This window comes from Pelobates fuscus, chromosome 2 (assembly GCF_036172605.1).
Source record: "Pelobates fuscus isolate aPelFus1 chromosome 2, aPelFus1.pri, whole genome shotgun sequence".
Taxonomy (NCBI): Eukaryota; Metazoa; Chordata; class Amphibia; order Anura; family Pelobatidae; genus Pelobates; species Pelobates fuscus.
The window spans coordinates 136200045-136227567 of NC_086318.1; the positions used below are offsets into that span (position 1 = coordinate 136200045).

Here is a 27523-nt window from a genome sequence, read left to right on the forward strand (position 1 = left end):
AGCATAGTCTTCATTTTTTAGAATATGATAAGAAAACCAACTTGATTTTTTGTTTACTATGGCAATATGCTAGTATTCTTGGTTTCAGTCATAAAAGTAACTTCCTTTTGACAAAAAAGACAAAAAATGTGCAGCATTTTTGATGATGTAAAAATGTGAAAAAAGCAAAGTGTGAATTCAAAAAGAATCTAACCTGAATTTCATAGTTTTCAAGTTGGAAAACAAAATTACTCTGTTTTGATTTGGACTCTTTTGGCTTAAAAACCTTAAATTAACTTTCAGTTCTCCTTGAATTCTTTAAAATGCAATAATTATTACAAATAAATAAATACATAAATAAATAATTAAATACCGATAAATGGTTTGTAGCCACCTGCACTATATGCCACATTCTTAACCCAACTGATCACCTACATCAAGTGTTTTCTATTTGTTGATTTATAAAACTGTGGTGCTGACTACAAATAGGAAACAGCAGCTGTATTACTTTGTTAGCGGTGCACAGAATCATTTTGTTTTATAATTATGGCACATCTTTTCATTCTGCCACCATAATGAAAGAACTATTCTCTGTAAATAAAGAAAGAAAGAAAGAAATCACTCCAACTCATGCACAATATTACAATTGCACTATACTACCATGATATGTCCATGTGGTTCTATGATAGTGGCCTTTCTTAGTCAACACTGATCTACTATTTCTAAATTTTCAGTCAACATAATACTGTTTCATTCAGTAAAATTTTATTAGTAGATACAATACAATTGTATAATTTACCGGAACTGGTGAGGCATGACACTCTTCCTCCAGAACTCTATAATCAGTCTTGGAACAGTTGGTCTCTTGAAGTTTAAATTCCACTAAGTAGATTATTTCATCTGAAATCTGTAAAGGACATTTTAATATGATGATCCATTGATAATTGTATATTAATTTTATGCTGGGCATTCTTAAGGTTGGCAAAGCATTATGGGTGTTGTAGTTGTTCAAACGGTACAGGTAAACCCCTACACCTACCCCTACTCTTAAAATAATACCTAATTCAGCAAGGTCAACCAATGCTTTTGGTATTTTCATCTTCTGCCCTTGGATATGACTATTCCTCGGCATGTTATTAGAGGCAGTCTGTTTCCTTGCAAATAAGAGGTCTGTTGGATTCTCAGAATCATATTGTAGCCCACAAGCTATCAGACATCTCCACCCTTACACTGCAGTTGTGGTGTGAGGGAATATTAGAAATAATATGGTCCCTGCTGGTCAACAGAGATTGTTGTGTATGTTTTTTTTTTTAATTTTTATTTTGTATGTATATATTTAATACAAACTGTTTTTTATTTATGAATTTAGGTAAATAGCTCAGGAATCATTTGGGAATTACATTCCAAGAAATGCCAGCCACATTTATTGGGAATATGGATGGGTTGAACATGTTTGGCTCAATTTAAAGTCAATTTGGTAAGGCACAGAAGATAGTAAATCCAATGAGCTACCTTCTTAATGTATCCATTGAGTAGTCCCAAAATCTGCAGAAAGATCTAAACTGTATTTGAATTGGACATTTGGTGGTTACAGGTTCAATCACTAAACTATGAATTGCTGGGAATTGCAAAAATAAGCCATAAAAATCTAACTTTATAAACTGTAGAAGACATTAAATAAATTAATTAATTAAATTTCTACATAAAATGGCTCAAAATACTTATTTGAGTTAGGTTTTTTTGTGCATCACTTTTTACTAAGAACAATAGAACAATAAAGCTCTATTAGTAATTAGTAAAATAATCTATACTGCAACAGTTTGAGGCTGTTTTATGGTCTTCCCTTCAGTGGAACCATGAAGCTATACTATATTGATTTGGTTGTACTATTTGTGTACAAATTATTATAGATTAAACTAATAGTCAGATGTTTTCCACAAGAAAGGAGCGGTTACTAGACAAGGTAACATGCTGATTACTCTCCGCAGACAGGTGGAGGATCTTGATGATAATATCCGCGTCCGTGATCCTGGAGGAGTCCATTGCAGTGAGACAGGACCCCCTGAACCCCATGCGATCCAACGACGCACCATCTAGGAGGAATGCACAGCCACGCAGATGGGGAGGGCCGGTTGGCCCAGAAGAATAGCTCTACCGGAGTCAAGTCAGGTTGGCAGGAGGCTGGTGAGTCACTCTAAACATTAGGGAGCAGGAGGCACAGTTATGACCATGGTCCTTTAACAGACAGGATGTGCACCCAGGACGTTTTAGGAGGGGTACAGGATAAGCGAGCAGGGGACTTCCCAAGTAGATCAGCCCTATGTATCTCCATATAGTGGGGGCCCGGAGGGTTGGCTTTGACTCAGTTGCACCGTTCCCCTCTGTGTAGAGTTGGGGCTTTTAGGGAAACACAGACACAAGCAGCCCCAACCCGCTCCTCTGTATGAGCCCTTGCTCCAAGGAGGAGGAGTGGAGTTGAGCACTATTGTATGCAGGACCGTTTAGGGAAACGGGTCTACGACTTATTTTGCGGAGGGGTGCAGGAATACAAGGATGCCCCAAGATGGAGCGATAGATGGACAGGGGCTCATTGGCTTGCCTGCCTAACCTTGATGCCTCTGAACACCCTGCACGACTTCCGGTAGGGTCTGTGGCCTGCCCTGGGACTGAGAGTCTGGCGAGACTTTGCCCATTTACCCCTAAACCAGCAGAAGGTGGGCGCTCTGGGCCCTAATTCCCCTCCTCATTTTTCTATTCCCAGTGTTTTATTAACACTTGTTTTAGGTTGGGGGTGGCACGGAGCTTGTGGAGGGATGTGCCGTCCAGTGAACCTCCTGTAGTGTGAGCTGCACAGCCTTAATCGTGTGTCACCCCACACCCAGGGGGTTGGGATAAGGGGGAGGGTATGCATGACAAGGTTTCTATGTTTACTGCTAAAGCACAGGGAAAGCTGTTGCTCATGCTGGATGGCGGAATGTGAATGTGGTAACAGGGCATCTGCATGGGGGCCCTGGGTCTCCACCCTATATAGGAGTGGGTTCTCCCGGGACCCTGATCGGACACAGGAGCTGACGGGGGGACCGGGTTGGGGGAGGGAAGGTAGGCCCCGACCGGATATTGCTTTGGGAGACGTAGGGGGGCTGCTAGTATAGAGAGCTTCGGGGACGAAGGCCACACACAGCTCACACACCTGGGAGATGAAAGGCAGCTACCGAGAGACGCCCTTTCCTTCTCATGACGTCACTGGCACACACCTGACCCCTCATACTGGTAGCTAGAGACTAAGGGAAGGTGAGACACTATGCCACGGACGTTCCACTTGGGGGGAGGGAGCCGGGTGGCTGCCCCTCCTCCCACTTTGGGTACTCACATAAGGCCATGGGTCTCCAATGAGAGCTTCCAGTTCTCCCCACTGACTTCAGATCTATGTACATACCTGTTGTTCAAGAACACCTTAAGACTACCGGGACCCTTATGCCTCTTGTGCCACTTTAGCCACACCGGCCAGGGGGTGGGGGACACAGATTATATTGTTGATTGAAAGTTTATGTTCTGACTCTTTATTTCTACTCACTCTACTAACACCACTGGAGCACTTGCTACAAACTCGGTTCTGTGCGTGTGCTTCCCTGGATACGTGCCCTGGGATGCACACCCTCCATGCTCTGGTGCGGAAAACTCTAAACTGAGGTACTACGCATGACAACTCCACCACAGGTGTCAAGTCATCGCAAACCCCTCCAGGGTTTGATCTACCACTTACTCCCTCTCTCTCAACCCTCCAATCTTACACCTTGTCGTCGCTCTTTTTCCCCTTCTTCCCTTTTTCTCTTTCTGGGTTCTCTACTTCTCATTTTCTCCCGCCCTTCTTTTGCTATTCTCTCTCATCTCCATCCATCACCCATTTCCCTAAATCTGGGGCCCCAACCCCTCTGCCCCACCATGGGGTCGGGTTTTGCCCCAGCACCTCTCCATCTATGGTCGAACAATGTCTGAGGCCTGAATGTGCCTGACCGAAGGTCGCACCTCCTGCGCTCCCTCTGTGCTACAAGAGTATCTATTGCATTTTTGCAGGAAACTCACTTCCGCTTAGGGACTCACGGTACCCCCTGGGGTACTTTGCAAACCACCAGACAGCTAAAAAGGCTGGGGTTGCAATACTGTTTGCAAGCGTGCACAGAAGTACTCGCAGACACCATGGGACGCTTCCTGTTCCTTAAAGGTACTATTGCTGAAAGCAAATATACCTTTGCGAGCATCTATTCCCCTAATGTCTGACAACATAGATTCATTAGGAGGATGCTGAATAAGCTCGAGCTGTTCCAAGAAGGCTTACTGATAGTAGCCGGCTACTTGAACGTTACCAAGTAACCAAGACTCAACACCTCCAGAGGGGTTAGCTCCTTTCCGCCCCACTGCCTGAGGCATATTACGGATGCATTGCGAGGATCCAGTCTCATGGACTGCTGAAGAGTTCTACACCCCAATGATAGCGGATACAGCCGGTGGGCTGGTCCAACCACTCCCTCATATCGATACGCATCAAAATACCCTTTATTCAGACCCAGAGATCGCTAATGGAGGATGAATGAATCGGTCCTTAATGACACGCCCATAGTGACTGAACTCAGCTCGGCCTTAACCACTTTCTTCAAGGAAAATGAATTTCCAGACATGCCGTCCTTGACTGTCTGGGAAGCTCATAAATGCGTTATTCGGGAACAGCTTATTAAGCTTTGTAAACAAAGGAAGAAGGAACAGCGTAGACGTATGGTGGAACTGACCCTGCGTATCTCGGAACTAGAAGGAGCGCATAAATCCACACAGTCTGATGACTCCTACAAGGCCCTTCTGAACACTCAAAGGATTTTGAGAGATATTTAGTCCCAGAATTTGCAATACACTATCCGCAAATTCCGTTGCGTTTTTTATGAGTACTCTGGTTAGTGTGGCCAATATTACAACGACATATACAACTTATCCACGAGAGCTGCCCCAGACGTGGCTCAGTGCAGGGACACACGAATCACCAAATATTTGCAACAGCATATCACCAAAACTTTGAGTCGGAAGCGGCCGAAGAATTGGAGGCCTCCATTACGCTGGAGGAACTCCAAGCAGCTCTGACAGACTCCAAACTTAACAAAGCTCCAGGACCGGATGGTTTGCCGGTGAGATACCTCAAAGAGTTCGGAGACGTGCTTCTACCCAGACTCCTAAACTGTATTAACTCCTTACAGGAGGAGCTTTCCCGAGAGAATCTCTATTGGCGACGATTGCAGTCATCCCTAAGGAAGGAAAGGACCTGTCCAGCTGTGCAAGCTATAGGCCAATATCACTCTTTAATGCGGATCTAAAGCTCTTTATGAAGATCATAGCAACGTGCGTCAGTGGAGTCCTTCCGGAACTGGTGGATCCCGACCAGTTTGGATTTATCACCGGAAGAGATTCGAGAGACAACACCATCCGTGCACTAATCGTCATCCATGCAGCCAGACACTCGACAAAGAAGACCCTCCTTCTCTCAACTGACGCGGAGAAAGCTTTTGACCGTGTGGATTGGCAATATATGAAAGCAACGATGGAGGCCATGGGTTTTGGACCACACCTGATGGCTTGGATATCTTTGTTGTATATGGTTCCGAGTGCTAGGTTACGGATGAATGGGGCTCTATCAGCGCCTGTTTAAATACGCAACGGGACACGACAGGGTTGCCCGCTCTCCCCCCTCCTGTTTGCCCTCTCCCTGGAACCTTTCCTGGGAGTGGTCAGACGGGACGGGGGATTAGAGGGATTTACCTTGAAAGGATCGACACATAAGGTTTTCGCCTACGCGGACGATATGCTATTTTTCATCAACAACCCCTTGATCTCCCTCCCGAATCTACTAAGGGCTTTTACGGAATACGGCCAGATCTCAAATATGAAGCTGAAAACTGAAAAATCAGAAGCCTTGCCCATCTCGATTGTGGAAGCAATAGCCGCCCACTTAAGAACTCAGTTCACGTTCACTTGGTGCCATGCCAAACTTAAATATGTCGGTATTTGGCTCACCACAGACCTGTCCCAGCTATACACCCACAACTTTACACCACTATTTCACCCACTGTAAACTGACATGTCCAGAATGAATGCCATCAAGATGTACTTCCTCCATCGCCTTCTATACCTTTTCCAAACCATCCCGAAAGGCTTACCTACGACCTTTTTCCAATCCATGGATACAGCCATCTTCAGGCTTATCTGGCAATCCAGGGCACCCAGACTGAGGAGAGCTCAACTGCACTTATACTAGGCACAGGGGGAGTGGGACTTCCCTCCATAAAAACTACTCCGGGTGGTGGAATGGCATGTACCTAAGACTAAGATTTGGATACACACGGAAAGGACTCAGATGGAAGGGACGCTTCTGGACGCAGTGAAGCTGCATGGCCCCCTGAGGAACTCGTGGACCCGGGACCACCTGTTCATAGGGGCGACCTTGAGGGTATCATGCTCAATTAGGACCAGACGTATGTTATCCACAACCCCGGGACCACTGACCCTGGTTATATATATAACCCTGAGGTGGCGGGGGGCCTTACACCTAAGGACATCAGAGCATTCGGTGAATCGGACTTGACATACATGCACCAGTGGTACACATGCGATGCACTAAACCACCTACTTGACCTAATGCCGAACAGGACTCCGACGGGCCTGGACAGATTTCGCTACTTCCAAGTTAAGACATACTACATGTCCCAGTATCGACGACACCTATTCCACAGGACTCTTTGAAGAACTGGGGCACGAACGCACCTATACAATGGCATTTCTGTTCTTTACACGCTGCTCCAGTCTTCGACCCTACTTGAGCCCCCAAAACATATAGCACGCTGGGAAAGGGCCACAGATCCTCAGTGGATGAAAATCCACATTTTGACCCACCAGAGCTCTATATGCTCCAAACAACAGGAACTCAATTACAAATTATTGACCGGATGGAACAGAATGCCGGAGAGGATACATAGGATGCTTCCTGAGGCCTCTGAGACCTGCTGGAAATGAAGAAGATGTGGGCACATTTGGTGGTCTTGCAGAAAAATAACACCATACTGGACTGACGTCCATACAAAGATCAAAGACATACTAGATGCAGACCAACCGCTCCAGATGCTCCTTCATCACACCGCCATGCCTCTTTCGAGGTACAAGAAATCGTTAACCAAACACCTTTTAAATGCAGCCAAACTGCTAATCCCAGCTAGATAGCGTTCCACACAGGTGCCCACCCGCCAACAATGGATGAACAAGGTTGAAAAGATTCATTTGATGGAAACACTCACAGCCTCCCTGAAGGGAACCACGGAACGCTGCCTGCAACGGTGAACCCCGTGGATTGACTTCATATCCAGATGGCCGATCTAGAAATACAAACCCATGCCTTCACCCTGGGGATGGAAGAGAGATGGACAGGATGGGAGGATATCACCCACAGGCCCTATGGATGAGGCGCATGGGCAGACGTTCTCACGGGTAAGTGGGGAGGGACGCAGCTTCATCACACCGCCATGCCTCTTTCGAGGTACAAGAAATCGTTAACCAAACACCTTTTAAATGCAGCCAAACTGCTAATCCCAGCTAGATAGCGTTCCACACAGGTGCCCACCCGCCAACAATGGATGAACAAGGTTGAAAAGATTAATTTGATGGAAACACTCACAGCCTCCCTGAAGGGAACCACGGAACGCTGCTTGCAACGGTGAACCCCGTGGATTGACTTCATATCCAGATGGCCGATCTAGAAATACAAACCCATGCCTTCACCCTGGGGATGGAAGAGAGATGGACAGGATGGGAGGATATCACCCACAGGCCCTATGGATGAGGCGCATGGGCAGACGTTCTCACGGGTAAGTGGGGAGGGACGCAGCTTCCACCTGTGGGGGGACATCAAGACGGCCAACACCCACCAACCCTGACCATTCCCCCCACCACTCCCTCTCTTACCTCCTCCTCTTTCTTTTTTCTTCTTACTCTCTCTCCCCTCTCCCGCTCATATTCCATTCTCCTTCACTTCCCCTTTTTTCCCCCATGTTACCCATCCCCCATTCTACACACACACTCCAGCATACACTATGCATACCCACGTTGCAAACTTGGCTCCTCGAGCCTCTACTGAACCCAAAGTGGCCTCCCGGACCAACTTGTCAATTGACTCGAGTTCGCTGGAGGAGAACAAGAGGCATAACTGGTCCTAATGTGCGACCAGCCACCACATAGCTGACTTACATGAAAAAAAATAGTCTCCAAGGAAGCTATGGGTTGGGACTAAAGCGCCGACAGCAGTTAAAATATGTCAATCAGTGCACGACTTGCGGGAATGGTCGACACCTATGACAACGTTACCAGGATATAGGAAACAGTTTACTATGCTTACATATAGAACAACGTGGATACATATAAAACCTTGACGAGGACATACTAATAACTAGTCAACCTGTATATTACCATATACAATTCTTTCAAACTGCATGTAAGATACTTATATATAAAACAAGGATATAGTAAAATAAGCCCAGAACACTCCCACAACATGTCCACAAATTCCTGTGTCAGAGTGACTCGGCACAAAAACATAAAATATCGAAATACATAAAAAAATACATACAAAACAAATAGAAAACCCCACAAATTATATATTGTTAAATAGCCCTGATCTGAGCGCCCAAGTTTTCCAAATAGCGCTCAGATCCATTCAGTGTAGGGGAAACACCACCGTGCGGAAGTTCTGATCGGCCGCACACATGGTCCTATGCCCAAAACAATTCCAGAGCGTTTGGTGCTTTTGCCGGTCCTGCGGCCGCAATACGGGGTGCTCTGGCTGGCTCCTAGGTAGCGTTTGTTCCCCTTAGTCTCAGGCACCCAGGGAAAGCTGGTTTTGGAGGCTGGGGAGATTTAACTCCCGAACAGGGTCTTTGTATGTGGCCCATTGTCCTTGGGCAGGAGGCTAGATAGCAGGCTCCTCCAAGAGTTTGTGACAAACGTCCAGGGTAAGGAGCATTTGTAACATATCTTCCCCCTCCTGGGGAAACCAACCAGACCCCAGACCGCTAATTGGTCTGGGTCTGTGCTAGTCTGGTGGCCTTTTCCAAAAGGCGCAGTGATCCAAAGGGCCTCCTGCCACAAGCACCCGTTTATACATCCATGGTCTTTCTGGGAATGGAAACTGCTAAAATCCACTCCTGAGACACCACGTTGTTGCTGGGGGGGGGGGGGGGGGGGGAAGAAACTATCTGCTCCCTGTTGTATGTACTGCCGCTGGGTAATGAGACTGGTTGTCTCCACAACTGGCAACGCTGTCTGTTGCTGGGTAGTGAGACCAACCATCTCCACCCCCAGTGATGCTTGCTGCTGCTGGGATGAGGGACCGAAAATCTCCTCTCCCTTTGATGCTGCCTTGTGCTGGGTAGTGAGACCGACTATCTCTACTCCCAGGGATGATTGCTGCTGCTGGGATGAGGGACCGACAATCTCCTTTCCAATTGATGCTGCCTGATGCAGGGTAGTGAGACCAACTATCTCCACTCCCATGGATGATTGCTGCTGCTAGGATGAGGGACCGAAAATCTCCTCTCCCTGTAATACTGCCTTGTTCTGGGTAGTGAGACAGACTATTTCCACTCCCAGTGATGCTTGCTGCTGAACTGCTTTTCGTGGGTTCTGGTGTTCCTGCTCCAGATCCCATTCTATAGTGACCAGATGGGTGATATCTGGTCCCAGGCCTGTAGTATTAGGGAGCTCCACTGCATCCATACGGTATTCCCGGATGCCCCAATACCGAGACTCCTACGTGCTGCCAAAGTCACTGTCCTCTTCCAAAGCCTCCCATAGTAGACCAGGGCCATTGTAGTCAGTCCCTTCTGGTCTTTCGTTCTCCGCCCTCCATGGGCACCTTTGGACTGAGTACTACCATAACACCCAGTATGCCTCGTCCAGCCACAGTTCCTTCTTGATCAGCCGCTGGAATTCTATTATCCACTCTTGCCGGGGAAGATACTCCAGTAAAGGCAGCCTCAGCACTGTTTGCTTCTGCCTGTGCTGTTCTGAACTGGAAGGCTCTCTCCTGCTTGAGATTGCTCCAGGGCCTCGTGCCAGAAGTCTCGCCGGTCAACTTTCGGGAGCTCCTGTGACCGCAAAACAGGGTGCTCCGTCTGGGTCTCGGGTAGCGTTTGTTCCTCTTAGTCTCAGGCACCCAGGGAGAGCTGGTAATGGAGGCTGGGGAGTTTTAACTCCCGGTCAGGGTCTTTGTATGTGGCCCATAGTCCTTGGGCAGGAAGCTAACTAGCAGACTCCTCCAGGAGCTCGTGACAAACATCCAGGGTGAGGAGCATTTGTCACAAGTTTTAACTAAATTGAAGACAGGAACTTTCATGAGACTGCTCCTCAAAAAAAGCAAAAAACAAGTTTGTCTTGTGGATATATCATATTTTATTAGAAGAAAAATAGAGAACTGCAACTCAGGGAGGTTACACATTAATTTACCCACCTTTTTTTCAGCATACACCACGTTTAAAGTCTTGAAGAGATTGGTCTGGTTGCTCTCAGAGTTATATTTATCAATGACATCGTTCAACAAGTTCAATAGAAAAGGATCATTGGGTTCAATTTGATTAGGGCAGTTAAGACAAAAACCTAAAATAGTAAAGCGTTTGGTCAAGGTACTTTGGTCATTGCATTAAGATCATATTTTCAGTTCAATCAATAATTGTGTGTCCCTGTCCATTCTGTATTATGTTTGTTCTCTACCTGCTGTTATATATAATTATTTTGGCTCTGATTGTTGCAAAATGTATGCAATTAAGGCATTTGAATATTTTGGGACCCAGGCACCTTACAGACCATTCAATTTATTTTGGATAATTAATCATTAACACCATTTAACCCAATTGCAGATTTGACTTACTGTACAAATGTGACTTTTCTGACACTTCCAGACTATGTTTAGTATATTGATACTCTGGTGTACCAAACTGACAGATTTTTGTCATGCACATTCCAAATGTTAGATGGGTATGCAACAGCAGGATTTTCTCTGTTTATCTATACTAGATTATTGTATGTATGTATAAAGAGTTGTATTTTTAAGCTGCATGTCATGTCAAAAGAACTTGTTTGTAAAGAGACCACAACATTGCAATATACAAAAACTGTATCGAGGCAAAACAACAAACAACAAATAAACAAAACAAAAAATAATGTTATCCACCTGTGAATGCTTACCAGTAATTGATTTGCAATTTAATAAAATGTCTTGGATTACTTCATTAGGCGTCACGAACACGTCAGCTGTACAGCTTCCTGTTTGCTGAGTAAAAACAAACAGTTAGATTACTATTTTTCTGAGACCAAATAATTTGTTATTATTGTTTTACCTGTTGCTAACAATATCGATCTGTTTTATAAATTTTCACGATACTTTGAAAGAACGTTTGTTGGCTTTCAACAAAGCACACGGATATAGGCAAGAACCTAACTGGGTAGGAGAGAAATGTATATATTTCCTGGACATTTATCTATCATAATGCATCTTGTACAATTCTATGTATTTAATCGATTCCGTAATTCAACGCAACAGCACACATGGACAGTCCTTGATACCCCCACAGAGTGCTGGCTTAAAGGAATACCCGAAGCAAAAAATCCACTACAGCTTAAGGTATTGGTTTGTATGCCTAGAAGCTATCCCTGCATCATGACACACATACGTATTGAAATAGAGGTGGTTCATTAATTAGATGAGTTAGGCAGCCACCTAAGGCTTCTGACAGCCCCATGTGCACACACTGCAGTTCCTATTCCCCACACATACTACAACCCCTTTCCCTCCCACACACACTACAGCCCCTATCTTCCTCACACACACATACTGCAGCCACTATATCTCCCATACACAGTAGAGCCCCTGTCATCCTTACACAAGCTACAGTCCCAATATTCCCCAGAAACCTGCTACAGCCTCTGTCTCCACACACATTCTAAACTGCAAACAGCCCCATTGACATGCACAACGCCTCCTTCACAAGCAGCATCACCGCAAATGCAATACAGCATACAGCCTCTGTATGAACACACAACTATTATAATCAATTATACAGCACCTCCAAACTCCATAGTGTGGTAAAATAGGTAAAACATGAATATTTCCGGGGGTAAAATATACTCTATGCAAAATAAAATATAACCTTTATTAATATTATTGTAAAGTAAATATGACAAACACCCAAAAAACACGCAATTGTGATAGAAATATCCATAACCCAATTTCATCTCAAACTAATGTAAAGCTAGTGCATCTAGAATGCATCTAAAGAATGAAATGTTGTTTCAGCTATCTTACTAAAGACAGTTCTGTATTTACTGCAAGGCTAACAAGGCACTTTACAAGGGGGCTGCAAAAAAACGGCAAGGCAACTTGAGCTGATGCCTCGTAAGCCTTGTGTGTCATGGGAGACCCAAGAGCTGGCCCTGTCATTGTCAGTGAGTGTGTGTGAGTCTGGCAGTGAATGTGTGTGTCTGTCAATGTGTATCTGTCAGTGAATGTGTGCGTGTCTGTCAGTTTGAGGGAATGTGTATCTCTGTCAGAGTGAGGACGTGTGTGAGTGAGGGTGTGTGTGTCTGCCAGTGAATGTGTGTGTCTGTCAATGAATTTGTGTGTCAGTGAATGTGTGACTGTTTGTCAGTGAGTATGTGTGTGTGTGTGTCTGTCAGAGTGTGTGGAATCAGTGAGTATCTGTGAGTGTGTGTCATTGTGTGTCAAATCAATGAGTGTGTGACACAGTGAGTGAGGGTAGTGAATGCATGTGATGTGTATGGCAGTGAGTGTATGTTGGTGTATGCGTATCTGAGGGTGTGTGTCTGTCAGTGAGTGAGTATGTCAGTGTGTTTATTTCCATGACGTGTGGTTAAACAGTTTGTGTGTGCCAATGACTGTGCGTCTGTCAGGGAGTGTATGTCAGTATATATATCACTGAGGGTGTGTATCTGTCAGCCACAGTTTGTTGGTGTTAAAAAGGAAGACATGCGGCCTTGGCAGGAAGGGGTGGATTGAGGGGTGCCTGAGTTTAATTATGCCTAGGGCAGCACAAAACCAAAATACATCACTGACTAAAAACTATTTATCAGGCTTCTGATACCGTTGAAAGGATTACACGATTTCACTAATAATATTCAGAGGAAAGATATATCACTACATACCACAATATTATTGAGAAGAGAAAGATATCACAGCCTGCACAGTTCAGGGAGAGGGTGTTGTGTGTGTCTATTGTTTATGGAGCTGCCTGTGGTGTTGTATGTGTTTGGAGGATGCTTGTGTTGTTGCATGTCTGGGGACATGTCAAACAGTGCAAGCGTCAAAATAAACTGCTTAAAGAAACCATTGGCGGGAGAGACCTCTAGCTGTTGGCAATGTGGTGGTGAGGGGGCTAACGAACTTCATATATGGTGGGATTGTCCTCCAATTAAAGCAGCATGGGTTCAATTTATGGGACACATTAACATTCTTTTAGATACTACGCATAGTTGGACTCCTGATACTTTGCTCCTTCACATAAATTTACCACAACTAACAAAGGAGAAGAAGTGTTTATTGATACACGCTTTGATGGCATTTAAATTAGCCATAGCAAAAAATTGGAAAAAAACAACAATTGAATCTTGGCCACACATTAAGGCGATTATCTTAACCCAATGTAAAATGGAAAGGGGTATAGCATCACATTTAAATATTAATACTCGCCTATTTGAGATATGGGATGAATGGATAAGGGTGCTTGAAAACCATACCGAGGATAGTTTCCTTAACTAGGAGAGGTATAACTTACTAAATGACAGATATAGAAAAGAAATGCCAACTTTACTGTTTGTATGTTTGTATATGTATGGGTTCAGGGACAGTATGGCTGCAGAGTAAGAAGATAGGGGAGGAGCGCACTACAATTTTGGCACTCCTTCCTCTACCAAAGCTTACTTGATAGAAGTATTTTGTGGAGAATAGAGAAATGCTCAAACATTCTTATAGGGTAATACGATTTGTATTATTGAGTATATGCTTCTATAATCTTATCTATACACACAATGTACTGTACCTGTTCGACGAATGTTTTATTTGTTTGTCTTTTATATTGTAAAAAAAAAAATACCAATAAATAGAAATTAAAAAAAAAAAAAAAAAAACCATTGGCGGATCCAGGGGGGGGGGGAAACGGGGCAATTGCCCCCCCCCGAGAAAATATTGCTGCCCGAGGCTCTCCCCTGCCGGCCCATGCAGGGCTGGTGCTATCCAAGCACCAGCCCTGCTGATTGCCTGCACGGACCGGAGGGGAGATCAGTGATCTCCCTCCCCAGCCCACACAGGCAGATTGCTGGGCGGCCGGCAGGGGAGGGAGAGAGAGAGAACCCGGGGAGCTCTAACCTGCAGCTCCGCCGGGTTCTCCTCTCGCGAGCACGGAGCGTTACCATGGCAACGCTCTGTTCTCGCGAGAGTGAACTCTAGCCTGAGCTGCAGGTTAGAGTTCACTCCCCCACTAGAACCACCAGGGACTGGAAGAGAAAGCAATGTCTCCCCCTCCCTCAGCAAAGGTAAGAAGGGAGGGGGGACATTAGCTTTATTTATTTAATTATTATTTAATAATTAAAACAAAAAAATATATATTTTATCTGCCCCCCTATACCCTCACACACTGCACCACACAGCCCCCCTTACCTACACAGCCCCCCTCTTACCTACACAGCCCACCCTTACATACACAGCCCCCCCTTACATACACAGCCCCCCCTTACCTACACAGTCCCCCCTTACCTACAAAGCCCCCCTCTTACATACACAGCCCCCTTACATACACAGCCCCCCCTTACATACACATCCCCCCCTTACATACACAGCCCCCCTTAAACACACAGCCCCCCTTAAACACACAGCCCCCTTACATACACAGCCCCCCTTACATACACAGCCCCCTCTTACATACACAGCCCCCCTTACATACACAGCCGCCCCTTAAACACACAGCCCCCTTACATACACAGCCCCCCTCTTACATACACAACCCCCCCTTACATACACAGCCCCCCCTTACATACACAGCCCCCCCTTACATACATAGCCCCCCTTACATACACAGCCCCCCTCTTACATACACAGCCCCCCCTTACATACACAGCCCCCCCTTAAACACACAGCCCCCCTTTACACACACAGCCCCCCCTTACACACACAGCCCCCCTTACACACACAGCCCCCCTTACATACACAGCCCCCCTTACATACACACCCCCCCCTCACACACACAGCCCCCCTTACACACACAGCCCCCCCCTTACACACACATCCCCCCCTTACACACACAGCCCCCCTTAAACACACAGCCCCCCCTTACACACACAGCCCCCCCTTACACACACAGCCCCCCCTTACACACACAGACCCCCCTTACACACACAGCCCCCCTTACACATACAGCCCCCCTTACACACACAGCCCCCCCTTACACACACAGACCCCCCTTACACACACAGACCCTCTTACACACACACAGCCCCCCCTTACATACACAGACCCCCTTTACACACACAGCCCCCCCTTACATACTCAGCCCCCTTACATACTCAGCCCCCCTTACACACACAGCCCCCTCTTACATACACAGCCTCCCTTACATACACAGCCCCCTCTTACACACAGCCCCCCCCTTACACACACAGCTCCCCCTTACATACATAGCCCCTCTTACACACACACAGCCCCCCCTTACACATAGCCCCAATACACTCACTGCCCCCCATACACACACACAGCACCCCTCACACAAAAACACGCTGCACCACTCACGCACAAACACACTGCTCCCAATACACACATTGCACCATTTACACACAAACACACTGCTCCCAATATACAAATTGCTACCCCATACATACACTGCACCCCTCTCACACACGCACTACCCCTCCATACACATACTGCGACCCTCACACACACTGCACCCCTCACACACATACACACTACAACCCCTATCCCGGCAGACATGGGTAAGTTATCAAACATTTTTTTGACTACTTACTCTGGGAGGGTGCCACAGCAACTCCTGGCACCAAAACCACTACAGAGAGCTGTAGTGGTTATTGTGCCTGGATTGTTTCTTAAAATAATCTGCCAGTGCCCCTCCCGAGATTAGCTTCTGGATCCGCCACTGAAAGAAACACACCATTGCCTATAAAAATATATTTGAAAAAAGTCACTATTTAGTAGATAAAATGTTTCCCTAATGAAAACGTGCATGCATTTCATATGCATTTTTAAATTGGGGATATATCTAAAATTTACTTGCCTTCACAGTATCGTGTATGCACTCACATTATTCATTGCTAGAGTGAACTGTACATGAAGGATTGTGCCACATAATAGGTGACTGTATGAAATAATACATAGTTTGAATAATACATGTGCTGAGAGTACCCAGGCATGTTCAAATGCCAAATTGACTTCCGTCTCCTATTTAGGTCTCTATGGGCACTTTTGTGAGAATTTGTGTTGGCTATATCTTTAAAAAAGTTTATCACAAGTGCAAAAATTTGTATTTTGTACCCTATATTTGTAAATTAGTATCTTTTTATGTAATGCTGAGATGATCATTTTCTCAGAATGCCCACTTTACTTTAATGTACATTGTACACCTATAATCTCATACATCCAGCTTGAGTTTGTAAAGGTTTACTGCCTGTAAACTGTAACCCTGAGGACAGAGATGAGGCCTATACCAGGACAAGAGAACCTCTTCCAGGAGACCAATTAACGTGTACACCACATTTTCAGAAGCTAAATTGTAAGTTTTCTTGCTATAACATGAATGACATGTAATTTACCAAAGCCTGTGCTTCTTTTGTCATTATCTTTTTATTGTTGAGGCATGAAAATTTATGGTATGAACATAGTTACGTAAGATACATGAGAAGAATGCAAGAGTGACATCGCAAAAGAGACCACACTAGGGAGATATAAGCGACAAAGTCTCATTTTATAATTATAATTAAGGACAAGATTAATACAGCCAATGTGGTGTTAATGCTTGTTTGTGAAAATAGGCAGATGAGAGATGAAACCCACACTAGTCAATAGCATTACGTTAGGTTTGGTGTGTATGTTAGGTGTGAACCTCTTCATGGGAGTTAACACAAATGGGCCAGTTGAGGGAGCCCCAGAGCTGGCACAGTATTCTTGAGTGAGACATTGGCCAATTGTGACTTAGTTACCACTAACCAGGGAGGCAGCATGGGGGGAGTCTAAATATCAAACTGTGGTGTAATTGTATAGCTGCGTAGTGTGCCTTCGCTGCTGCCTCAATAAGCTGGGTGAGTTCTTCCCAGAACAGCCAGTACAGATGCTGATGCTGAGGGCATTGTATATATATTGGTAATGAAAAGTGCAAACAGAATACTACGGGTAGTAAAAAGAAAAGCACAAAACACAACGAGTGAGCCGTCAGTACATAAAGGTTGTACAGCTTCCCTCTGAACTGTCAGAAGTATGTGAACTGTCAGAAGTATGTTCGCCCATAATTCCAGTCATGGGACCGTGCCTGTTTACACTGCAGAAAAAAGGCACCGAGTTGGCTGGAGCCCAGGAGGTGGTTGTATTCGAGAGTCCCAATTTGGCCGTTAGTGCAGGCACTTTTGCCCCAGAGGAAATCTTGTGTACTATCCCATCGTGGGTAACTATGAGGGATCTGGCATTCCCTATTGGTAGGGTATCCCAGTAGTGCATAGGTGGTTGGTGAGGCGGCTCAGGGACTTACGCCATTGAAGTGTGGCTCAAGTTAAGTCCTGGAATAAGAGTAAGTGTGAGTTCTCAAATGGAAGAGGTGTTACCTTGAAGTGCCATCATAATTTGATACAATAGATACAGCCCATTTAGTGTGTGATCTGCTGAGCCACAGCCGGAGGCAAGATAGTAGTCAGAAGTCTCCTCATATAGCGTGGCAATTCATCTGCAGTTATGTCAGCAGGTATACCGCAAATTTTAATGTGGTACGTTGGGTGGACATTTAAAGCAAGATTGCTTGTTGGGTGGTGTGCAATTGCTGTGTAGTGTCCTTCATTTTAGACATACCTCTGTGAATGTTGATAATATCTTCCTCCGTTGCCCTTACTCGGTCGGAAATTTTTTGCACGTTGACTTCAACTGCAGACAATATTTCCTGTATATTTTGCACCCAGTTTTGTAAGCCCCTTCTAGGTGCGAGGGCATTATCTGGGGCTGCAAATAGTGGCAGCTGAATATTCAGAGGGTCTAAAACTTGCAGTGTAGGAGAGTGGGCCGCAGAGCAGGATGGTGTCGGTGCGGCATGGGCCTCCACGGCACCATCTTAGGTTGTGCCTGCTGCTGCATTGTCAGAGGTTGAGGAAGGAAGCCTTCCTATGTCAGGCCAAAGATGCACACAAACTCCAGTGGGGAAGTGTTCCAAGTCGAGGAAGGCTGGTGGGAGGTAGGCTCGAGTTTTGCGTCTCTGTCTCCCGGGCTTTGGACTTTGAAAAAAATGGCACCTACCAATGAAGGACAGAGTCCTGGTACTGGTTTTAAGAATATTAGGTCCAGATGGTTATTAGGTCAATATTTGCAGATTTGCATTAGCGGCATCTGGAGTGAATGGATATTGTATCCATTCAGCTCCAGCTCCAAGTTCTGACCCCCAAAACCTGTGCTTTTAACCACATAAACAAGCCTCATTTAGATCAATTTAGATTAATCATGCAATAATACTATAAATCATAGATTGTTCTCTTCCATCTTTTAATGATGTGCCAGAAGTCAAGAAATGTCTCATATGGCAAGAGCCACCTTTAGTACATTTTTGCTTACCTGAGTATGCAAAAAATCTATTGCAATAAGTATTGTAAAACAACCTGCGGAAAAAATGTCAAGTAATTCAACTAATTCAAAATTGTTATGTATACTTACTAATATGAAGTCATGCCATTGTCACAGAAGATAATTAATGACACTTACCCCATCATTATCAACTTTGCATTCCTCCGAGGCAACTGTAGTAAAAGAACTTTTGGAACAATTTGTTTGTCTGACACCATAAGCAATTTTGTAATTCCACCCGGCAACAACCTAGAACAAATGTTCACTATTATAAGTTTGTTATTTCAATAGGACTGTAGTTAAACTTGAATATGCTGGGTGATGTCCTGTAGACCAAAAGATAAGCGTTTATTTATCCCACTAATTTATGTGGAGATTATTTTCCATGCTAAAGTATGGTGGGGCTACTTTCACCAAAATTGTATTGACACACTTTTTTTGGTTAAGGTATTGGGAGATAGGAGTTAGGAAGTAAGAGAAGGATTAAAATGTTAGTAATTAGGGTAGAGTTGGAGGTAGCATATGGTAGGTTAGGGCTTAGGAGTTAAATGTACACTCCAAGTACCATACCATAAACATTATAAGGGTAACAGAATTAGGAGACGATGAAGGGGTGAAGCTACTCTATTTTTATGAAACCATTTTCAAGTGGTGTGACAAAAAATAATTGATGGTTCCCCGGCACCCTAAGCCTCTTCAGGTAAAGATATCATATTGAAGAACCTTTACATATTTATTATCTGTCCAAATACCTATACATACAGTGTCCAACAGGAGGCACTGGGTTATGAGATGATTCTATAATGGTTTATAGGGTTAAAACCTCCATAGACATCAAAGCCTCATTACCTATTAATCTACAATAGTGATTTAATATTAAATGTCTTACATTGGTATACACCCCAAGCCACATTGTTTAACTCACCCCTGCTGTGTACCTATTATCGTGACCTCTTTTTGCATATCCACCAGTCACAATTTCACCCTAGTGTGATTAGACCTCATTCTATATATTCCTCCAAGATTTCTAAGATGAATAGACTCATTACTAAGCATAATACTACCAATCTACCTATGAACCCACAATTAAAGTTGCTATATCACTATAAGTAACTTTGATATATATCATTATGTGTGCGTTCCTCTTCTCAGTGGTCTTACGTATTCTCAGATTGTACCGCTGAAATCTATAATGAATGCAGCGACGAGGCTCATTTTCCTGTCCACCCCCGCACCCACCACGCCTCCCCCCTCTGTCAGTCCCTAAACTGTCTTCCTGTTAGATATAGGGCTCAATTTAAGATTCTGGTGCTTGCTTACAAATCCCTACATAATGCCGCTCCAACCTACCTATATTCCCTAATACACAAGTATGTCTGCCGAAGACCTACGTCTATCCTCTGTTCGTACTCCCACATCTGATGCTCTCCAGGGAATGCACCTTTTCTGTGGAACTCCCTTACCTACTTAGTTATACTTTCACCCAGTCTCCACTCCTTCAAAACATCTTTGAAAACACCCTTCTTCAGGAAAGCATGTAATTTAAACTGTTAGCGGGTTTTCATCTCGCCCCCCCCATGACCCCTCTCCTGCAACTGTAAAAATGTTCTCAGTGAATACTTTTCTAGCAACCTATTTCATTACCCCTACTTATACCCTACTTATACCCTTTGTGTCCACCCACTCTAGCATGTAAGCTCATTGAGCAAGGCCCTCAACCCCTCTGTTCCTGTGCGTCCATTTGTCTTGTTATAATTACGTGTCTGTTAGTCCACCCATTGTACAGCGCTACGGAATTTGCTGGCAGAACATACTTGAAAACAAGAGAAATCTCAATGTATCTTTCCTGGTAAAATATTTTATAAATAAAATATTTTATAAATAAATATATGTGTGAGTATATATGTGTACCTGTATGTCTCACTTCCTCAATTCCAACTCTCTCCTTGACCCTCTTAAATCTGACCTCTGCCCTCTCCACTCTACTGAAACTACTCTTATCAAAGTTACTATTAATAATGACCTAATCACGGCTAAATCCAAAGGCAACTACTCCATACTAATTCTTCTTGACCTCTCTGCTGCCTTTGACACTGTTGATTATGCTCTCCTTCTTCAAACTCTTCAATCACTTGGTCTCTGTGACTCTGTCCTCTCGTGGTTTGTCTCTTATTTCCCCCAACACTCATTCAGTGTCTCCTTTTCTAATGATACCTCCTCCCCTCGTCCTGTCTCGGTTGGAGCCCCCAAGCCCCCATTTATTTTCTCTTGAAACTGCCTCTCTTGGCAAATGTATTACCTCTTTTGGACTTCATACCTCCTATACGCTGATGAGACCCTTCTATATATCTCTCCTCCCCGGACCTCTCCCCTGCCGTCCTGCAAAGTGTCACTGCTTGCCTTTCTTCCTTCTCTGACTGGATGTCCTCCCGCTTTCTGAAATTCAATCTCTCTAAAAATGACCTCCTTGTCTTTCCTCCTCCTAATACTAATCTTCCTCCTTTGCTCTCCCTTCAAATTAGTGGTATCCACATAAGTCCATCCTTGCAAGCGCGCTGTCTTGGCGTCATACTTGATTCTGGCCTCATCTTTGAGCTTCACATCCAGTTTGTTGTCAAATCCTGTAGATTCCATTTTAAAAACATAGCCCGCATCTGCCCCTTTATTATGCAAGATGCTACCAAGGAGCTTGTCTATGCTCTAGTAATTTCCTGCCTGGATTATTGTAAACCTCTCCTAACTGGTCTTCCCAAAAGCCGTATTGCCCTGCTACAGTCTGTAATGAATGCTGCTGCCAGACTGATTTTCCTCTCTAGTCGGTCCCCTCACACCTCACCCCTCTGTCAGTCCTTACATTGGCTTCCTGTATCCTATAGCAGTCAATTAAAAGTGCTAACCCATACCTATAAAGCACTGAATAATTCTAGCCCCTCTTATATCTCTTCACAGATCCATAGGTATGCCCCTTCTCGGTTTCTCCGCTCTGCCCGTGACCGGCCTGCTTGCACCAGTACGGCCAACTCACGTTTGCAGGACTTCTCGCAGGCGGCTCCCTTCCTATGGAATAGCCTGCCTACCACCATCAGACTCTCCCCTAGTCTTCAATCTTTTAAGAAGTGCCTTAAAATCCATCTCTTTAGGAAAGCTTATGGCCTCCCAGAGTAACCTCTACCTCATATACCTGTCTCTTGCTCTCTCCTAAAGGGCAGCACTCTACTCTCTCCTCCAGCTCTGCTTCACTCCCACCTTATTTGATTGCTATTTCCTGTCCTAATGTGTTTTATACCCCACCTCCTATAGACTGTAAGCTCGTTTGAGCAGGGTCCTCTTCAACCTATCGTTCCTGTACGTTTTCTTGTAATTGTCCTATTTATAGTTACATCCCCCCTCTCATAATATTGTATAGTGCTATGGAATCTGTTGGCACTTTATAAATGGCAATAATAATAATAATAATAATAATAATAATAATGTGTATATTATATATATATTATATATATATATGTGTGTGTGTGTGTGTGTGTGTGTATGTATGGTAAAATATAACAGACTTCACTTTAGTTGTGATTTCAGCTACATTGTGGTAGATATATATCTACCACAGTGCAACTGGAAACACAACTAAACAGGAAATAGGATATATTCCCCATACTGAATGGCAGCAGCACTATACATATCTGAGATGATGTGAATCTCTGAATTCAGAACTGCTTAGAATGTTACTGTAATATAAAAGTTTTAAAAAGGTAGACTGAATGTTAGACACCAAATATTACACGCAAAGTTCATGGTTTAAAGGGACACCCCACTGCCCAAATACAAAATAAACATATATATAAAAAAAAAATACTGCTTAGTAGATATAGCCTAAATGAAACCTTGCATGCATTTAATTATGCATTTTTGTTGTTGGAGGTATATCTAAAAATAGATTGCAAAAACTGCAGTTCTCTTCTCTGCTGCCTTTGAAAGCCCTCCTCTTATAACCCCACCCAGACTTTCTGTGGCTGTCCAATTACAGACTTTCCGCAGCTCAATGAGATGTCTTTTCAAGGCAGGTGTTCTGAACAATGGCTGCATCTTGAATTTAGATCCACTGAGCTAACCAAACCATGAAGTAACAGGACCTATTGTCTGCTTAAATGACAAGTGGGTGTTACCAGTATAATCTATAAAATTAACAATTTCCATTGAAATCGTTACTATTTTCAAAATGGAAAAATAGGGCCTTCTCTTCACACATAAAGCTTTACAGCAAGCTAATATACTTCAGGGGTCTGGAGTGTCCCTTTAAGTTATCGTATGTGTCCACGCAAAGTTTAAAGCGATGCTCTCCTTGGCATCTAAATTTACTACAGGATTCTTGATGTATTATGAAATACACATACCTGGACTACAGCTGACTGAATATTATCAAGATCAAAGAGATAGGGGTGGTTTCCATTGCTGTTCATCTTCTCAACAGCGGCCTTTACTATGGGCAACAGCTCCTTATTGTTGGCGTCAACAGATTGGAAACATCCAAGGCAGGGCTGATGGACAACCTTCACTGAAGTTTCCACTGAAATGAAGATCACTGCTTTACAAGTTCTAATATCACAATGTAGGTTACCAAAGCCTTGGTTAAGGTTTTTCAGATAATGTATACTCAGTTTTTCAGATAATGTATGAACAATTAACAATCCATCAATCTCACAATGATTTAACAATCTGCACCTCAGGACACCGATTTGTATTATGTTATATGGACAATTATAGCAGCCCAACATATTTTCATTTCTATCCAAATAAACACAAAGCATTTGTGAAAATTCTTACCGATAGATAACTACATGATTACATTGAAATACTATAGAGGATGGACAAGAAGAGTTAATGCATGTTAGCATTTATTCCACATACACAATTAAATTTACACACTTCCCAGGCCCTCTTCTCATATGAAAAGATCCTCATGAACTACACATTTAAAACTGCTTTATTCCAGTGATTGAGTTATCAAGTACATAGACCTCTGTCTACTGTCATTGACCCTGCCCTGGTCCTGGGTACTGAATCATTCTGTTGAGATTAACTTGGATTTTTGACTGCATCTTGCATGTTATCTTACTTTAATATCTGGTAATCACAGACCCATGTTAATTTCAGTAACACAAGAACCTATCATTTTTAAAAAATTGTTCCAGGATGACCACATCTCACTTGGGCAAATTCATGTTTAGTACATAAATATTAAGCTATGGGGCATCTTCATACTACTAACGATATATCACCAACCATTAATCAGTTCATTTACTAGCTATCTGCTTCTTGGTGATCAATTGAAGAACATTTTAAGTAATTAAAAACATTGGAAACTTATTGGGAATTCCTAATAGAACCAAGTCCCTTTCCCTCTTCTATCTCTTCAAAGTATGGGAAATGTTCAGGCATGTCTGCAGGACCTATGGGTTGCTTCATGGGATTTAAAGAGGGAGTCCGTAAATGTTGTTTACATCCTACCACTCTCTCATCAGTAACAGGAACCAGACCCTCCTCTTGCTGCTTCCTCCTCTTCCAGGATCCCTCACTGCTATCTCTGTCTGGAGAGGGAGTGTGTCTCCTCACCCTGTGCCCCTAGCCTGCAATATCCTTGCCCTTATTGCCCTATCAAGTACACTGCAAACAGGGTTGCTTCTCTTTTTATAATAGTTTTTCCAGAAAGGATACTTTCGGTGCTAGGACCATAGCATGATCCTTACCAGGTATTGAAAAAGAATAACATGTCTGCTCAAAACCACTTTACACCATACTTCACATGTTTTGTACCATTCAATGTTAGATAAACCTCATAGATATGGCTTGGGCACTTCCGTGTTTAGTGTTGCGGAGAAAATACCCAAAATGCACAAATGCAATAGATTGAAAATAACCATAGTATGAGCAAATGCCATTAGGGAAATTTACTAAAGAGAAACATTAAAGTGAAGTCAAAGAGAATTTAAAATTTAGGGTCAAAATAGCTGACTCCTCACTTTAGTAAATAAGAGAGAGAGCGTGAGAGAGAGAGAGAGAGATTGTGTGTGTGTGTGTGTGTGTGTTTTCTCTCATTCTTGGGGGAGACCAAGCATTCTGTACAGTATCTAAGCTATTCCTAGAACTGCACCTTCTGGCATATATATTAATTGTAATAACATTTCAAGATATTGCTTGGCTTACATTCTCCCTCTTCCTGTAGGGAATGGGGAAAACAAGATTTGACCTGCTTCAGTAGTAATCTGAAACAGATCATACCTGGGCAGATATGTGATACCTGTGGTGAGGAATTGGCTGGGGACTGGAAACAACCCCCCCCCCCCCCCCTCCCGCCCCCACCACCACCAAATTCACCAGGCAATACCTCAGAGCTGATTATCATACACGGAAAGCTTCCCAGATGTATGGATATTGCATGTGTTCCCAGGAATACAATTATATTCCATCACAAATATTACAATATGCTTTAATGAATACTGTCCCATTAATGTATATCAAACTTTTAGTAAAAAAAAAAAAAAAGAATACAATTAATATTTAATGTATCATTGTATACATACCTATTGGTTCACTGCAGTTCTGTGAGACAACTTCAGTGCTCCCCAGCTCTTTATTGACAAGAACATGGGCTGAACACTTACTGAATCCCTAGACAAACACAATAAAATATAATGTTAATCAAACATTTCCTTTAATATGATATTACAAAATGTTTAGTTAAAAAAAAATTATGTAATGTATTCACTAAGTTGTGAGTTAGCAACAAAACAATAGGTCACAAATTTCAAGTTAAAAAACACCCCACCATTTTTGTGTATAATCTTCTTTTGGGACATCTTTACCACAAGTCAAAAAGGCAATTTTTTGGTCCTGGGCAAACACAAGTCTGCAGTGGCCTATTAACTATCATGGGCAGCAAAACTGTACAATGCTTTCAAAGCCTCAATTGGCTCCTAAGAATTGATATTGATTTAAAAAATGAGCATTACAAATAACTCACTCACTATCAGTTAACTTTATGTTGCACAAGATAGACACCATGGTGACGGGTACCATAGACATTAGCCAGGATATACCTAGCCCCAACTGTTGAATTCACACATTACTTCTTAAAACCCTCAATCCACTGTACAATGTATAACTCTTAATATTTTGCCTGATATCCATGTGTAACTTTGCCTTCTATTGTTGTATTCTATGATGTGTCTTGACAGTGGTTTGAAACAAAAAATAAAGAATTTAATAAAAAAAAACAAAAAAAAAAACTTACTATGTCAGATGTACCAAAGTCACAATCTTGCCACACTTTTCCACTTTTCACACCGCAGGAGCCTTCGCGTATACCGTAACTGACAAACTGGTTTATTAGTCTGTCATTTTCATGCTTTTAAAGAGTAAACAAGATATTTTGCATTAGTGATACAACATTTTCTACGTTGTCCCCATACATAACTTGAACGTTTAACATCGAAGGGCAACAAAATAGTCTAAAATCAGAATAAAGTTCATTACACCCAGGGCTATCTACGGATGACAAAGATCAATGCAGTATTCACTAATTTGAGTAAATAAAATAAAATAAATAAATAAAAATAATTTTAAAAAAACAAAACATTTAGGCCAAATAACCTAAATGAGAAAATGTCAGAGTTGTAAAATGTCTCATATTAGACTATTTTCCCCTAAAACATTACATTCTCAGATAAATTCCTGACAATGTTCTGGGTGTGGTAGATTGTAAGCTGCCAACTGGGCCTCATTTCCTTCTGAATCACCTCTGTTACCTGAATTACGTATTCACTAAACCATCCTTGCAATATTGCAGTAGAAGATGGCTCTTAATAAATAAAAGTAATCTCGTCATAATAATACGATGATAAGCTTTTCCCCTTTGCAAATGGATTTTAACTTACCTTTATCTGGGCGTCTTCAATTCTGTAGAGAACAAATTGATTTCCCTCATTTTTTTGAGCATTGTAGCTCCTCAATGCTAAATCTACAGCTGAAAATATAATGGGGTCATTACAATCTGCGACAGGGGAATCCTTATTAGCAGATACTATAAAAATATGAGAGCAAAGAAGCAATGTGATTAGGAGCCTCATTGCAGCCTGCTCTTCCACTTAAAGTGGGGTCTGTTTGTGAGACTTTGAATATTTAAACGCCAAATAACAAGATCTAAGAAAATGTTAAAAAAATAAATATTGTCCCACACAGAGGGGAAGGTCAGCAAAAGTTACAGATCTTGCTCAAGACTACCATGCACACAGGTTGAGTAAATAGTTGGACGTGGACATTGAAATGTTTGAAGGCTGTACACCTTTCACTCAGATCAGAAAATGATTAACGCTGAAACATGACTAGCTCTTCCTTCCAATGGGTAAATATTGAATATAATCAAAGATGCCTACCATCTAAAAAAAGGTTTAGAACAAATTAGAATATTATTTTACCTTAATACAAGCTGATCAGTTATGTATATTTTGTATTACCTGATATTTTTTTACCTGAAATTTTTTTACCTGATATTTTTAGGCTAAATTTAGTTTTAGGGTGGTGTAGAGGTTAAGGGTCATTGTGTAGCGTAGACTTAATGTTTAGTGTTACTGTAAGGTAAGT

General features: G+C 43.1%; 1 protein-coding gene across 1 annotated transcript in view; it reads right to left on the bottom strand.

Annotated features, from left to right (window-relative positions):
- Positions 1 to 27144, bottom strand: part of LOC134586853 (T-kininogen 1-like) — a 30932-nt gene extending 3788 nt beyond the window's left edge. Inside the window, exons 1-8 of the mRNA XM_063442732.1 lie at positions 26818 to 27144; positions 26175 to 26288; positions 25465 to 25552; positions 23278 to 23450; positions 19028 to 19138; positions 11245 to 11329; positions 10511 to 10656; positions 779 to 886 (exon numbers count right to left, since the gene is read on the bottom strand). Of these exons, the coding sequence (XP_063298802.1) occupies positions 779 to 886; positions 10511 to 10656; positions 11245 to 11329; positions 19028 to 19138; positions 23278 to 23450; positions 25465 to 25552; positions 26175 to 26288; positions 26818 to 27009 (1017 nt within the window). The 5' untranslated portion in view covers positions 27010 to 27144. The remainder of the gene's footprint in view (positions 1 to 778; positions 887 to 10510; positions 10657 to 11244; positions 11330 to 19027; positions 19139 to 23277; positions 23451 to 25464; positions 25553 to 26174; positions 26289 to 26817) is intronic.
- Positions 27145 to 27523: the final 379 nt, after the last annotated feature.